The sequence below is a fragment of the Triticum dicoccoides genome, chromosome 5B (genome assembly GCF_002162155.2).
Source record: "Triticum dicoccoides isolate Atlit2015 ecotype Zavitan chromosome 5B, WEW_v2.0, whole genome shotgun sequence".
NCBI classification, from domain to species: Eukaryota; Viridiplantae; Streptophyta; class Magnoliopsida; order Poales; family Poaceae; genus Triticum; species Triticum dicoccoides.
In genome coordinates, this window is record NC_041389.1 from 355,216,296 (window position 1) to 355,232,695 (window position 16,400).

The window sequence follows — 16,400 nt, forward strand, 5'->3', positions numbered from 1 at the left end:
AAGCAAAAATTTAGGTTCAACCGATACTAACCGATAGTTGTTGAAAAAGAAAGGTGGGATGCCTAACGGGGCATCCCCAAGCTTAGATGCTTGAGACTTCTTGAAATATTATCTTGGGGTGCCTTGGACGTCCCCAAGCTTGAACTTTTGTGTCATTCCTCTCATATCATGGTTTCTCTTTTTATCAAAAGCTTCATCCACACCAAACTCAACAAGAACTCGTGAGATAGGTTAGTATAAACCAATGCAAAACCTTATCATTTTCTACTGTAACAAATCACTAAAATTATTATTCAATATTGCATACTAAATGCCTATGCATATTTAACACTCCTATCCTCAAATAGAACCATTAAACAAGCAAACATATGCAAACAATGCAAACATAACAGCAATCTGCCAAAACAGTATAGTCTGTAAAGAATGCAAGATTCATCATACTTCCCTAACTCCAAAAATTATGAAAAAAATACTAAACTGCAGAAGATTTATCAGATCTCAATATGCAAAAAGTTTCAACATTATACCATTCTCTGACTTTTCTAGGGAATTTTTGCAACAGCGGTAAACTTTCTGTTTTCAAACAGCAACATGTATACTAGAAAAATAAGCATGGTAAAGGCTATCCTTGACATTTTTATTGAAAATATAGATGCAAAACATTATTATAAATAACAGAAAGCAAATACCAACAAAATAAAATGACGCTCCAAGCAAAACACATACCATGTTGGTGAATAAAAATATAGCTCCAAGTAAAGTTACCGAGACGAAGATGAAAGAGGGGATGCCATCCGGGGCATCCCCAAGCTTAGACTCTTGGTTGTCCTTGAATATTACCTTGGGGTGCCTTAGGAATCCCCAATCTTAGGCTCTTGACACTCCTTATTCCATGGTCCATCGAATCTTTACCCAAAACTTGAAAACTTCACACCACAAAACTCAACAGAAAACTCGTAAACTCCGTTAGTATAAGAAAATAAAACTACCACTTAGGTACTGTAATGAACTCATTCTAAATTCATTTTGGTGTAATATCTACTGTATTCCAACTTCTCTATGGTTCATACACTCCGATACTTCTCATAGATTCGTCAAAATAAGCAAACAACACATAGAAAACAGAATCTGTCAAAAACAGAACAGTCTGTAGAAATCTGTATCAAACGTATACTTCTGGAGCTCCAAAAATCCTACAAAATTAGGAGGTCCTAAGCAATTTATGTACCAATACAGAGCAAAAAAGAATCAGATCATAAGCACATTTCTGTGAATTAACAAAACTAATTTACTGGGTGCAAAAGTTTCTGATTTTCAGTAGGATCAACACATCTATCACCGTAAGCTATCCTAAAGGTCTTACTTGGCACTTTATTAAAACAAAAGCTATAAAACATGATTACTACAGTAGCATAATCATGTGAACACACAAACACAGTAAGGATAAATATTGGGTTGTCTCCCAACAAGCGATTTTCTTTAATGCCTTTCTAGCTAGGCATGATGATGACAATGATGCTCACATAAAAAATAAGAATTGAAACATAACGGGAGCATCATGAAGCATATGACTAGCACATTTAAGTCTAACCCACTTCCTATGCATAGAGATTTTGTGAGTAAACAACTTATGGGAACAATGATCAACTAGCATAGGAAGGTAAAACAAGCATAGCTTCAAGATTTTCAACACATAGAGAGGAAACTTGATATTATTGCAATTCCTACAAGCATATATTTCTCCCTCATAATAATTTTTAGTAGCATCATGAATGAATTCAACAATATAACCAACACCTAAATCATTCTTTTCATGATCTACAAGCATAGAAAATTTACTACTCTCCACATAAGCAAAATTCTTCTCATTCGGGATAGTGGGAGTATCATAAGAGACTTGAACACTAAAAATTGTTTCCACATTAAAAGGATAGTGTTCAGAAAAATGGTAATCATAATCATGAAAAGTTTTATAAACATAATAATCACTACTTTTTATAGCATAAGTTTCATCACAATAATCATCATAAGTAGCAACTTCGTTCTCATCATAATCGATTGAAACCTCTCCCAAGATAGTGGAATCATCACTAAATAAAGTTGACACTCTTCCAAATCCACTTTCATATTCATCACAATAAGATTAAACATCCTCCAAAATAGTGGGATCACTACTTCCTAAAGTTGACACTCTTCCAAACCCACTTTCATCAATATAATCATCATAGGTAAGAGGCATGCTATCATCATAACAATTTTGTGTATCAAAACTTGGGAGGCTAAACGTAGCATCCCCAAGCTTGGGACTTTTCATATCATAAGCATAGTCACTCTCATCCTTAATAGTATGGATAGCACCAATAGTATATCAATTATCATCATCACAATGAGTAGTAGGAGCAACATCATTTGGGAGGGATACCTTTTTACCTTTGTTGCTCCTTCTTTTCTTTTTCTTCTTCACATTATGTGTGGGTTCAACCTTCTTCTTTGAGCTCCTTATTGATGAGATTGGTTAAATAGAAAGCTCCTCCTCGTTACCTGATTCATCATAAGAAATAATAGGAGGATATTGGGAAGTCTCTTCCCTTTCATTAGTATTCTCATCATCTTCTATTTGCTTTATTTTCTTTATGTAATTGGCAATATAAGGATTTTCAATGCAATTCACCACACAATACATATAAATTTCCTCTAGATCAAACTCAAGAAGGTTATAATGGGCAAATTCTGGAAGAAATTTAGTTAAACTTTTCATTTCTTCGTAACTCATAAGCAAACTAAGTTCATTACAATGTGCAAGGGAGATCAAATCATCACAATTTTTTGACACGATTTGATCATGAAACAATTTGCATCGGAGATGTAAGTGACCACTTTCATTGCAAAGTTCACAAGTACGGCGAAGGAAATATAATTCTTTGTCACTCACCCTTAGCCTTTCTTGCAACAATTTAGTTTCTACATGCTTATGCCTCTTGCAATATCTATCTTCTCTATTTGGTGTATCTATGCAAATCCAATGCTCTCCACAAAAATCGACATGCTTATAAGAGACATTTTCATCATAACTAGTGCAATCATCATTAGTACTATGGATATTCAAAGAGTTCATAATAACAACATTGCAATCATGCTCATCATTCAAAGATTTAGTATCAAACATTTTAATGCATTCTTCTTCTAGCAATTGAGCACAATTTTCCTTTCCATCGTACTCACGAAAGATATTAAAAAGATGAAGCGTATGAGACACACTCAAGTCCATTTTTTTTAGTTTTCTTTTATAGACTAAACTAGTTATAAAACAAGAAACAAAAAGATTCGATTGCAAGATCTAAAGATATACCTTCAAGCACTCACCTCCCCGGCAACGGCGCCAGAAAAGAGCCTGGTGTCTACGACACAACCTTCTTCTTGTAGACGTTGTTGGGCCTCCAAGTGCAGAGGTTTGTAGGACAATAGAAAATTTCTCTCAAGTGGATGACCTAAGGTTTATCAATCCGTGTGAGGCGTAGGATGAAGATGTTCTCTCTCAAGCAACCCTGCAACCAAATAACAAAGAGTCTCTTGTGTCCCCAACACACTCAATACAATAGTAAATTGTATAGGTGCACTAGTTCGGCGAAGAGATGGTGATACAAGTGCAATATGGATGGTAGATATGAGTATTTATAATCTGAAAATATAAAAACAGCAAGGTAACAAGTGGTAAAAGTGAGCGTAAACGGTATTGCAATAGTAGGAAATAAGGCCTAAGGTTCATACTTTCACTAGTGCAAGTTCTCTCAACAATAATAACATACTTGGATCATATAACTATCCCTCAACATGCAACAAAGAGTCACTCCAAAGCCACTAATAGCGGAGAACAAACGAAGATATTATGGTAGGGTACGAAACCACCTCAAAGTTATCCTTTCTTCTCAATCTATTCAAGAGTCCGTAGTAAAATAACACGAAGCTATTCTTTCCGTTCAATCTATCATAGAGTTCGTACTAGAATAACACCTTAAGACACAAATCAACCAAAACCCTAAGCCCCGAGGGTGAACTACTCACTCCTCGTCATGGAGAGCGCCGGGATGATGAAGATGGCCACCGGTGAGGGGTCCCCCCTCCGGCAGGGTGCCGGGACGGGCTCCTGAGAGGTTTTTGGTGGCTACAGAGGCTTGCGGCGGCGGAACTCCCGACCTATTGTTCGCTTCGATGTTTTTAGGTTATATGGGAATATATAGGCGAAAGAAGTCGGACGGGGGAGCCTCGAGGGGCCCATGAGACAGGGGGCGCGCCCAGTAGGAGGGGCGCCCCCCACCCTCGTGGCCACCTCGAAGCTTCCTTTACTTCAACTCCAAGTCTCCCGGATCACGTTCGTTCCAAAAATCACGCTCCCGAAGGTTTCATTTCGTTTGGACTCCGTTTGATATTCATTTTCTTCGAAACACTGAAATAGGCAATAAAACAGCAATATGGGTTGGGCCTCCGGTTAATTGGTTAGTCCCAAAAGTAATATAAAAGTGTATAATAAAGCCCATAAACATTCAAAACAGATAATAAAATAGCATGAATGCTTCATAAATTATAGATACGTTGGAGACGTATCACCCGCCCCCATATGTAAAGGAGGAGGGGAGGAGGCAGTCGGCTAAGGGGGCCCACCAAAGGGGGGAGTCCAACTAGGACTCCCAATCCTAGTTGGACTTCCTTTCCTTTTTCGGAGAAGGGGGAAGGGGAAAGAGGTGGAGGAGAAGAAGGAAAGGGGGGCCACGCCCCCCACCCCTAGTCCAATTCGGTTTGGGATTGGAGGGTGTGCGCCTCCACCTGGCCGCGTGCCTCCTCTCTTCACTAGGGCCCATGAAGGCCCAATAGTCCCCCGGGGGGTTCCGGTAACCTCCTGGTACTCCGAAACTTATCCGATACTTCCCGAAACCATTCTGGTGTCCGAATGTAGTCTTCGAATATATCAATCTTTACCTCTCGACCATTTTGAGACTCCTCGTCGTGTCTGTGATCTCATCCTGGACTCTGAACAAACTTCGGTCACCAAAACACATATCTCATAATACAAATCGTCATCGAACGTTAAGCGTGCGGACCCTACGGGTTCGAGAACTATGTAAACATGACCGAGACACATCTGCGGTCAATAACCAATAGCGGAACCTGGATGCTCATATTGACTCCTACATATTCTACGAAGATCTTTATCGGTCAAACCGCATAACAACATACGTTATTCCCTTTGTCATTGGTATGTTACTTGCCCGAGATTCGATCATCGGTATGATCATACCTAGTTCAATCTCGTTACCGGCAAGTCTCTTTTACTCGTTTCGTAATGCATCATCCCGTAACTAACTCATTAGTCATATTGCTTGGAAGGCTTATTGTGATGTGCATTACCGAGAGGGCCCAAAGATACCTCTCCGATACACAGAGTGACAAATCCTAATCTTGATCTATGCCAACTCAACAAACACTTTCGGAGACACCTGTAGAGTATCTTTATAATCACCCAATTACGTTGTGATATTTGATAGCACACAAAGTGTTCCTCCGATATTCGGGAGTTGCATAATCTCATAGTTAGAGGAATATGTATAAGTCATGAAGAAAGCAATAGCAATAAAACTAAACAATCATAATGTTAAGCTAACGGATGGGTCTTGTCCATCACATCATTCTCTAATGATGTGATCACGTTTATCAAATGACAACACATGTCTATGGTCAGGAAACTTAACCATCTTTGATTAACGAGCTAGTCAAGTAGAGGCATACTAAGGACACTCTGTTTTGTCTATGTATTCACACATGTACCAAGTTTCCAATTAATACAATTCTAGCATGAATAATAAATATTTATCATGATATAAGGAAATAAATAATAATTTTATTATTGCCTCTAGGGCATATTTCCTTCACCGGTTACGTTGTAATGTTTGATAGCACACAAGGTATTACTCCGGTATCCGGAAGTTGCATAGTCTCATAGTCAAAGGAATATGTATATGTCATGAAGAAAGCATTGGCAATAAAATTTAATGATCATTATGCTAAGCTAACAGATGGGTCTTGTCCATCACATCATTCTCCTAATGATGTGATCCCGTTAATCAAATGACAACACATGTCTACGGTTAGGAAACTTAACCATCTTTGATCAACGAGCTAGTCTAGTAGAGGCTTACTAGAGACACGGTGTTTTATCTATGTATCCACACATGTATCAAATTTCCGGGTAATACAACTGTAGCATGAATAATAAATATTTATCATGATATAAGAAAATATAAATAATAATTTTATTATTGCCTCTAGGACATATTTCCTTCACCTTCTTCAAGATAAAATAATCATCATAGGCCCGAAAACCATTGTAGAGGCGATTGAACATATATAATTCGGCTCATCCAAAATTGACGACCGAAATAGGACTCTAATAGTGCATCAGGGACGAAGTAGATGTCCATCATCATCATATGCCTTGTGCCTTATACCGATTCAGCACTCGATGTCCCGTGATTGACCCCTTGAAACTGAAAACATGCTACTCCGCATGTTGGGCATCTTCAATAACCAGATACATCATCGTCATTTCATCCTCATATTCTTCTTCATTTGACGAGGACATATAAATGAACTCGGCGTAGAAGTACTCTGCAACTGAATAAAAAATGTCAACAAATTTGGATGTGGCATTTGGCCGAACACTTGTCAGGTGTGGTGTCCACCATGGCTGACAATGTGCAGGGGCGGAGGGTACCTAAGCATCGTCGGACCAGGGGCTAAAAGGAGGCGTAGGCAACTCCAGGTTGGCGCCGGATGGAGCGGCGAAGGTCCAGCAACGCCTGGGTGGTAGAGTGGGTGGTACAGCGGCGACGACATTCTTGGACTACACAGATACAGAGGAGGGGGGGCAGAGCGAAGCAAGGCTCTAGATGGGTTTTTTTTGTGGGTACTTGTGGGTGTCGGACTCCTATGTGGCGGTTGTCCGCAAACCTCCCAGTTTTGCTTCCGGTTTGTAGGAATTTAGACGTATTGACCGGTCCGCGGACGTTAATGCATGGCGTTGGATGACACAAAGTGTTTGGACCGCACTGTGCGGACATTTATCAATGTTTTGATGCACACATTTATATAAAAACGTAGTAACCAGAATTGTCTGTCGAAGGACATTTCTATAGAAGATCAGCTTTCATGATACATCTCTCTTTCAGATGCAACAAAGAAATGATGTGGCAAAGCAGTTTCAGACTAACTGCGAGCGAAAGAAACATAGACTGAGTTCACAGTAAATGCTCAAATAACAATTTCCTAAATGATTTTACAAAAATAAAAATGAATAACCAAACGCCGGCCGGGGGTTTCGCGGGTAACCAACAGACTAACAACCAGCGAGATATCCCCCAAACCATTCCACAACAAGACGGAGGCTCCTCCTGACCTCGTCCATTCCCTTCTCTTCCTTTTCTCCTGTCCGGCGTGGTTTACCACTGATTCGCCGTACTAACTGACCACCGCCGTAGCGGCGGCGCGCCGGTCGACGAGAGGCCGCCCCTCCGGATGCGGCATTGCGCACCGGCGATCACGGGGAGGACGGCAAGATGAGCATGATCGACGTGCTGACCCGGGTGGACGCCATCTGCAAGAAGTACGAGAGGTACGACGCCGACAAGCACCGGAATGACGCCGCCGACCCCTTCTCGCGGCTCTACGCCGACATGGACGCCGTGATCGACGAAGCCATCGAGGTCCCGTTCCCCGCCGCCTCCTCGCGTTGCTAGCTGCATGCGGCCTTCCTTGATCCTTGATCCTGCCTGAAATGCCGCGCTCACGGTTCATGTCAAACTGTGATTGAATTCAGAAGTCGGAGCGGGCCGCGAGGGAGACGAACCGGGCGGCGGCGGTGACCCTCAACGCCGGCGTGCGGCGCACCAAGGCGCGGCTCCTGGAGGAAGTGGCCAAGCTCCAGAAGCTAGCCGGCAAGAAGGTGACAAAAACAATCGATCACATTTACACGCCATCAACTCGATCCGAGCTCGTCTCCATAGTTTTCTTCTCGAAATTGATAGATCATCCCGATGAGTTTCCGATACAAGTACGAATGTCTGAACGATTGAACATGCATGCACAGATGAAAGGGGTGTCGCGGGAGGAGATGGCGCTGCGGCCTGATCTGGTCTCGGCATTGCATCAGAGGATCCAGTCGATCCCCGACGGTGGCGGCGCGGCGGATCAGAACGGCGGCGGGAACGCTCGGCCGGGGATCAAGTTTGACTCTTCAGGTTTCCCTTTTTTCTTTCATCTGCAAAGTATCAATTATCATCTCAGCTACTGAAATTGTGTTCAGACTTGCCTCTCATGTTCCGGTGCATTCTTCAGTTAGTACCAGTGTACAGCAACACATTCTTCAGTCTGCATTGCATATCATTCCTCGTGAAAAAACTGTAGTATCTAGCGTGACGATAGAATCCCTCTGATTTTAGGGGATATATTAAAAGGTGCATATCGCATGTAAAGAAAAACACAAGGATTTGGTTCTCTTTCAGAGTTGGAACCAACCATGTTTCTCGTGTTTCAACTTTCAACCAGTTGCAGCTGAAACTTTGGACGAGGGCTACTTCCAGACCAGCGAGGAATCGGAGGCTTTTCGAATGGAGTTCGAGATGCTCCGGATCAAACAGGCAACAATTTTGGCCTCGTGCCCATTAAATCAATTTCTGTAAACTGCTAGCAGTCGACTTTCGAAAACCCTGAATTTACCTTTCTAAATGTGATGTGATGCGCAGGATGAAGGGCTGGACCTCATTTCTGAAGGCCTGGACACGCTGAAAAACCTGGCAGAGGACATTGGTGAGGTCAGTCAGCTGCAAATGCATCAAGTGGCATGCATAATAACCCAAGCTGAATTGACTCTTGAGCTACAATTGACTCTTGATGACGTAATTCTGCAGGAACTGGACAGGCAGGTCCCTCTCATGGACGAAATTGACAGAAAGGTTTTGACCCCATTCTGCTCTTGTAACAAAAAAAATGCTTTCTGGTCCATCCTTCTGTCTTTTCCATAGATGAAAACTGGCTGATATGCATGGTATTTTCTGCAGGTCGACAAGGCTAACACAGAACTAAGAAAGACCAACGTCAGGCTTAAAGAGATAGTCAACCAGGTTGGCTTTGTTGCTCCCTTAGATCCCTGATGAAGAACAACTTTCATTCTTTTGTTCTGCTGACAAATCAAAATCTGGATCTGGGTGTTGTGCAGATTCGATCGACAAGGAACTTCACAGTTGATATCATACTGATATGCATCATTCTTGGCATTGGTGCTTACCTCTACAAGTAAGCACTCGCCAACCCTACTGATTATGCTCCAAGCCAATCTGCTTGCCAGTTTTCATCTCACAATCTCAAACCTCTCTTATTATGCAGCGTACTCGCGCAGTGAATCTTCGTAACATGGTGGCATCAGCAATTTAGCATGCTCTGTTAGAGTAAAATTATGTGTTGTAAGACTACTCTGCTTATTGTTAAAGTTGCCATGCATTTTCGGCATTGTTCCTAGGCATGCCTGAAAAGATCATTATTACTTTTGCAAACGACAACTCCGCTCCACAACTCCGGGAGCGGAGTTGGCGGAGCTATAGTTTAAAACGGCGGAGCTGCACTTCCCCCGCTCTGCAGATTCCAGGAGCGGGCGACTACCGAACAGGGCCTAAGTACTCCCTCCGTCCCATAATATAAGACATTTTTTCGACACTATGACATTTTTTGTGTGTAGCTCAAAAAAATATCTTATTATCCTGTTTTGCACGCAAAAGATCTGCATTGTACTCCCTCCGTCCGAAAATACTTGTCATTGAAATGGATGTATGCAAAAGATCTGCATTGTACTCCCTCCGTCCGAAAATACTTGTCATTGAAATGGATGTATGTAGATGTATTTTAGTTCAAGTAATTCCGAGCGGATGGAGTTAGCAAAGGAATATATGCTCAGGCAGTAAAAATAATGGCGATACACACAAAAAAGACATAACAGAAGACCACAGTAGCAGAAGATATCAACCCATAAATTGCGAGGGTTGTGATCTATTATGGATTCATTTTTGACACAGTCGTGTACAACAACTTCCCAAAATCCCTGTGCCACGGACACAACATAGATTTGCAATGAATCAAACTACATTAACATGCCAGTCAAACTCTACTTTCTACTTTGTTGCCTAGGTGCCTGACAAGCGCATGTTAAAATACAAGACCAGGGAACAAGCATCAAATTTTGCGAAACACAAGATACTCAGTCGACCAAAATTGAGTGGACTGCACGGCAGCTGAGTTCCTCGTGTTGGTCACCGCATCTTGTAGTGTTGTGTTCTGGACACCTTGCACCTATTGCCGTTTATGGCGTATTTCAGCGTAATGTCGATGTCCCGAGGGTTCTTTTTGTTGTTTGCAACTGTCATGCTGCCCGACAGAGTCTCTCCCTCACAGATAGTTACCACATCCTCGAGATACAGAACAGTCTGCTTCCAGTGAGTGGACTTTGATCTGGGCCCTGCAAACAGTAAATTGTGTGTACATTCATCACTACCGGATTGCTTGAAGAAAGGAGCTATACTTTGGATGATAAAAGGTGAGGACAGACAAACCTGTCGAGAAGCCCATCAGCTTATGGCATTTGGTGAATGACACGTTAAAGTAAGCAACAAGAGCATGGATGAAGTCATTACGCTCTGCTACCAATTTGAACGGCACAGTAAATGATGCATCCCCAGATGACATCTTGGAAATATCCATCGTCTGAAACACGCATATCAAATAGACAAAAGGATTTAATCCAATCTGCCAATTGAACAGATATAACACAAAAACAAAAGATAACTTGGTTGAGAAGTACGCCATTACCTTCAGTAACTGACAGTTAGTGACGATCTGATTTTGATCCACAGTATCTACAAGTGGCTCCATCATTGCCTGTTTCTTAATACAGCTCATATCAAAGCCATACACATTATTCCAAACTGCAAGGGTAAAAAATAACGCCATTAGAGAATAAATATGAGTTCAGGAAAACTTCTGAACACATGCTGCATGAAACTCATATGCAGATACTCCAGTGCACCATGCACCACCATACTTACATTCAATTTTGTCCTCCTTGTATTCTGCATCTTCAATTGCAGTAAGATGTAAAGAGGCTTTGTCTGGCAGGACAACACCATCATCAGCCTACATAGAAGCAATAATAACAAAAAGTAATATAAGCTACAATCCAACAAAGTTCCAGTACAAAACAGCAGGTCCGAATATTCAATCAACGTTCCCTCTTGGAGTACCAAGTTAAAAGAAATAACAAAGAAGGAAATGTAAACACTTGAACCCTCTGAAGGGTCACTTACCAGCCATTTATCACGTGCAAAAAGAACAGTGTCCAACATATTCTCAAACAGGAGGAAATAACCCATCCATTCAGAGATTATGACATCTACTTTTGGGACAGGAAGCTCAATTTCTTCAACTTTCCCTTTTATTACCGTAATGACTGCAACGGAAGCAAAATGTAAGTATATCACAACAAGAGATTAACATGCTATAAGAACTATCATAGAATAGATAGTAAAATGACAGGAAATCACCTTCAGAAAATCCATTTGTTTTCACAATTTCCTTTGCCATGTCCGCCATCTGTGAGCATTCAATCTGTAAATGAAAAGAACAACTCTATGTTAGGAAAATGAAAGAAGATTAGAAGCATAGTAACAAGTGACAGGAAGTGTTCATTCGGCCAGAGTAAAATGACAAAAATAATCCCCTGCACCTCAAACTAAGGAATATCTGAAATCCCAAACTTCACAGGACAACATAGACAATCACTTTGTGTGCTTCATTTTTGTCCTTCTTTTTTTGTGCGCATGTGTGGGTGGGGCGTCAGGGGCTTGGTGTGCTATCTATTGTAATACGTACCCAAGGAAACAGAAATGCAAGGCAACAGTAGGATAAACATAGGTTGGTCAATATTTTCTGGCTCTTCATTACCAGAGACATGTTTTTTACATTATTTTCATGGTACTAGAATATATGAGTAGGCAAAGCTAACTATTTCATTCAGATCATAGATAGTTGGGTACACACAACTGTATGGAAGACAAGTGCTTCAGCCAATATACCAGTTTATTCAAATAAAGGGCATTCATTACAATAGCTTTGGATAACTAAATCACCATTGTAGACTTGAATTGAAAACATGAATTTAGTACACTGACCGCATAGACATGCTTAGCTCCTGCCTTTGCACAAAAAAGTGATAGGATACCGGTCCCAGCACCAACATCAAGGACTATTTTGTCCTTGAAAAGAAAGTTATTCTGGGTGATAACATTTTGATATGATCTTGTCCGAACAACATCTTTTAGCATTTCCTGCAACCAATACATGGAAAATAATTGGCACCACACATATTTGGTCGGCGCATCTAAAGAGTAAAACAAGGACTATTATACAACGATGAAAAATTGCGAGAGAGAAGGGGGGGTAGTGTTTCATTCAGAACTGCTTACTTCATGAATCCCTGCAAAACAAACACCAAGGGTAAAGTATAAGTACAAAATAAACTATTGCAAAACAGACACTACATTTTAGACAGTTCATGGAAGTAACACATATGACATAATAAAATAATAAGTGATACACTCAATCCAGTAAGGAACTCAGGAACTATATACTTCGATGCTAATGATGTTTGCCAGTGCGAAACAGCATAAACATGATAAAACCACCAATAAAAGAGCAAGACTTCAAAAGACCACCATCCTGACACTAGAACATGGCTAGACTATTAAACAGAACAAGAAAATGGCCCTTTTCCATACAATGTCACACTAAAACACAGCATAAAAAATTTAGCACCAAACAACTAGGCAGTGAACATGGGGACAAAAGGTAACTAATACAGCACCTAACAATAATAAGCACATGAAAGAACACAAGTAGTAAGGATCACCAACTTTTACCACCAGACGAAAACAAGCAACTACAGGTTTTCAAAAATTCCAACTAGTGAACGCAGCTTAACTAAAGGTCAAATTTTCATTCAGCAGAGCAACAACCTATGGTCAAATTAAAAATGACACCATCAAATATCTGGTGGATCAACAAAAGCAAGAACCAAAACAGCCTATAATCCACCAGAGCTATTGCCAATAAAACAATCTCATTTTCACCAATCATCACGTTTATAGGGTGAGAATTAATTTTTGATCCAACTGAGGGAACTCCTACAGTTCAGGTACACTAATTATTTCGCATGCTGCACTAGACCTGCAAAAGATCAATCTTTGGCACCAATATTGTCGCCAATACAACCGGACGGTACAACACCTCATGCTCTCCCATAAACTAGTCAATCAAAGATTGGGAAAAAAAATCCCCAATGCCGCGGGCTATAACAGAAATCCACGGGGAAACGGCGTGTGTTCTCGATTCGGAGCGAGCGCGCGTACCGAAGTGGGAGTAGGAGTCGAAGTAGTAGTCGGCGCTGGTCTTGTCGTTGCCGATGACCTCCTCCCCGGGCGCGGCGGGGCTCTCCTCCACCTCCATCCCGACCTCCTCGGCCACCTCGTCGGCGTCCTCGAACCTGAGCCTGGACGCCGTCGCCTCCGCGAGGCCGCCGTTGGCGTCGCGGCTGCCGCTGCCCTTGCGCCGATCCATCTCGCCCGGCGCTGGTGGGTTTTTGGCTGGCTTGCTCGCTCGCTCTGGCGCGCCGCAAAGCAGGGGAGGCTGGGCTAGGCTAGGGTTTTGGGAGGGGAGGGAGGGACGGGAACGCGGAGGTTTTATATCGGCGTAAATATCTCAGTCCGGCGTGGCAACGGCGTGCTGACTCCGCCTTGTGTGGCTCCAACTGCACAAGGGGTCAGAGTCGGACTCCACACAAATTCGGCAAAATTGTTGCCGTCGGCGACTATACTTTGTGGTGCATATTTGGAAAATACTCACTCCGTTTATAAGTATTTGTCTTTTTAATAAAGATTTTAAATGGACTATCATATACGGATGTATATAGATATATTTTAGAGTGTGGATTCATTTATTTTGCTCCTTATGTAATCACTTGTTGAAATTTCTAGAAAGACAAATATTTAAAAACGGAGGGAGTAGGTTACAGTTCGGTAAAGCACATCTACATATGCTCTAAGAGCATCTCCAACAGCCACACAACGCTCGGCGCGCTAAAAAAACGTTTACAGCGCCGGAGTCGTGAGTTTTTGCGTGGCGAGGGGCGCTTGCTCCAGTGGCTGCTGCAAAGTATAGCGCGTGTGATCCGCTCCAGCAGCCGCTGCAAAAAAACTGTGCGCGCTCAACGCAAACAACATTGCACTCCAAACACAATCAAGAGAATCAAACACAAACAAAATAAATCAACAATAAATGGTTTAATTTTATTATTACAACTCAAACAAATAGTTTATCTTGCAATACAACAAATAATTCAACAATACAACATCAAACAAACAAATAATGATGCTCTATGTCGGCCATTCCATGCCCACCACTCCTTGATGAGATTCTTCTGAAGATCATCGTGCGTTTCGTCACGTCAAATGGCAATGATAGGAGGCAACAAATCGGGCCACCCTTGCACCCCTCTGCCGCACTCGCACAGGATGTCCTCGGAGCTCATACTAAGAGTAGTCTAAATCTTGGTCACGCTCATTCTCGATGATCATGTTGTGCATGATCACACAAGCTTGCATGATGTACCAAAGCATTTTTTTATTTCAAAATCTAGCCGGTCCTCTCCACGATGGCAAAATGGCTTGCAAAATCCCAAAAGCTCTCTCCATATCTTTCCTAGCCGCCGCCTGAGCATTGTGAAAATCAAGATTTTTCTTACCTTCCGATTTTTTCGACGGCTTCACAAATGTTTGCCACTTTGGGTAGATGCCATCCGCAAGATATTAGCCATAGTTATATGTATGGCAATTTGCTACAAACTGCACCGGTGGTAGTTCAGCATTTTCAATCTTATTCAGGAGTGGTGACCGATTAACAACGTTGATATTGATATGTCTCCAACGTATCTATAATTTATGAAGCATTCATGCTATTATATTATCCATCGTAGATATTTTATATGCATTTATATGCTGTTTTATATGATTTTTGGGACTAACCTATTAACCTAGAGCCCAGTGCCAGTTTCTGTTTTCTCTTTGTTTTTGAGTTTTACAGAAAAGGAATACCAAACGGAGTCCAATTGACGTGCCAATTTTTGATGATTTTTGTGGACCAAAAGAAGCCCCTGGAGTGAAAGAGTTGGGCCAGAAGAGTCCCGGGCTGCCCACGAGGATGGGGGTGCGCCCACCCCCTGGGGCGCGCCCCCTGCCTCGTGGACAGTCCGGAGACCCCCCTGACGTGAAATCAACGCCAACCTCTCCTATAAATACAGAAACCTTCAGGAAATAACCTAGATCGAAAGTTCCGCCGCCGCAAGCCTCTGTAGGCACGAGAAATCAATCTAGGCCCTCTCTGGCACCCTGCCGGAGGGCGCCATCATCACCGGAGGCCATGGAGAAGGATCCCGGAGGGGCCATCATCGCCATGAAGGCCAAGGACCAGAGGGGGAACCTCTCCCCATCCAGGGGGGGATGCCATGGAGGAGCAAGCACAAGGGGGAGAATCTCTCCTCCTCTCTCTCGGTGGCGCTAGAGTGCCATCGGGAGAGGAATCATCGCCGCGGTGATCGTCTTCATCAACATCACCATCATCATCACCATCCTCATCTCTTTTACGCGGTCCACTCTCCCGCACCCCATTGTAATCCCTACTTGAACATGGTGCTTTATGCCACATATTATGATCCAATGATGTGTTGCCATCCTATGATATTTTGAGTAGATATCCTTTGTCTTTGGGTTGATTGATGATCTAGATTGGTATGAGTCGTATTTTTTACTTTGGTGCTGTCCTATGGTGCCCTCCGTGTCGCGCAAGCGTGAGGGATTCCCGCTGTAGGGTGTTGCAATATGTCCATGGTTTACTTATTGTCTGCGTTGCATGAGTGACTGAAACACAAACACGGATAAGTGGGACATGGCGTATGGGAATAAAGAGAACTTGATACTTTAATGCTATGGTTGGGTTTTACCTTAATGATCTCTAGTAGTTGCGGATGCATGCTAGAGTTCCAATCATAAGTGCATATGATCCAAGAAGAGAAAGTATGTTAGTTTATGCCTCTCGCTCACATGAAATTGCAATGACGACTACCGGTCTTGTTAACAATTGTCTAGGATAATTTCGCACACCGACCCATCATTATTCCACACTCGATGTTTATAATATTTAGTAATATATTCTAACTTTATGATAACAGCACCTACTTTTATATTTTAGTTCTCCGA

General features: G+C 42.1%; 2 protein-coding genes across 2 annotated transcripts; one reads left to right on the plus strand and one right to left on the minus strand.

Moving 5' to 3' along the window:
* The first annotated feature begins 7,566 nt into the window (after positions 1-7,566).
* On the plus strand, positions 7,567-9,562 carry LOC119305504 (syntaxin-71-like). The gene is made up of 9 exons (XM_037582003.1): positions 7,567-7,754; positions 7,868-7,993; positions 8,138-8,288; positions 8,596-8,687; positions 8,793-8,861; positions 8,958-9,002; positions 9,108-9,170; positions 9,266-9,342; positions 9,433-9,562. The coding sequence occupies exons 1-9, from the start codon at positions 7,608-7,610 to the stop codon at positions 9,446-9,448; spliced, it is 786 nt and encodes a 261-aa protein (XP_037437900.1). The 5' UTR covers positions 7,567-7,607; the 3' UTR covers positions 9,449-9,562.
* Positions 9,563-10,049: 487 nt separating this feature from the next.
* LOC119308952 (probable protein arginine N-methyltransferase 1) lies at positions 10,050-13,806 on the minus strand. Its single transcript, XM_037585093.1, has 9 exons — positions 13,500-13,806; positions 12,558-12,568; positions 12,264-12,419; positions 11,637-11,700; positions 11,400-11,542; positions 11,142-11,229; positions 10,906-11,021; positions 10,650-10,800; positions 10,050-10,555 (listed from the first exon to the last, which is right to left on the minus strand). Exons 1-9 carry the CDS (start codon positions 13,705-13,707, stop codon positions 10,350-10,352), a joined length of 1,143 nt encoding a protein of 380 aa, XP_037440990.1. The 5' UTR covers positions 13,708-13,806; the 3' UTR covers positions 10,050-10,349.
* Positions 13,807-16,400: the final 2,594 nt, after the last annotated feature.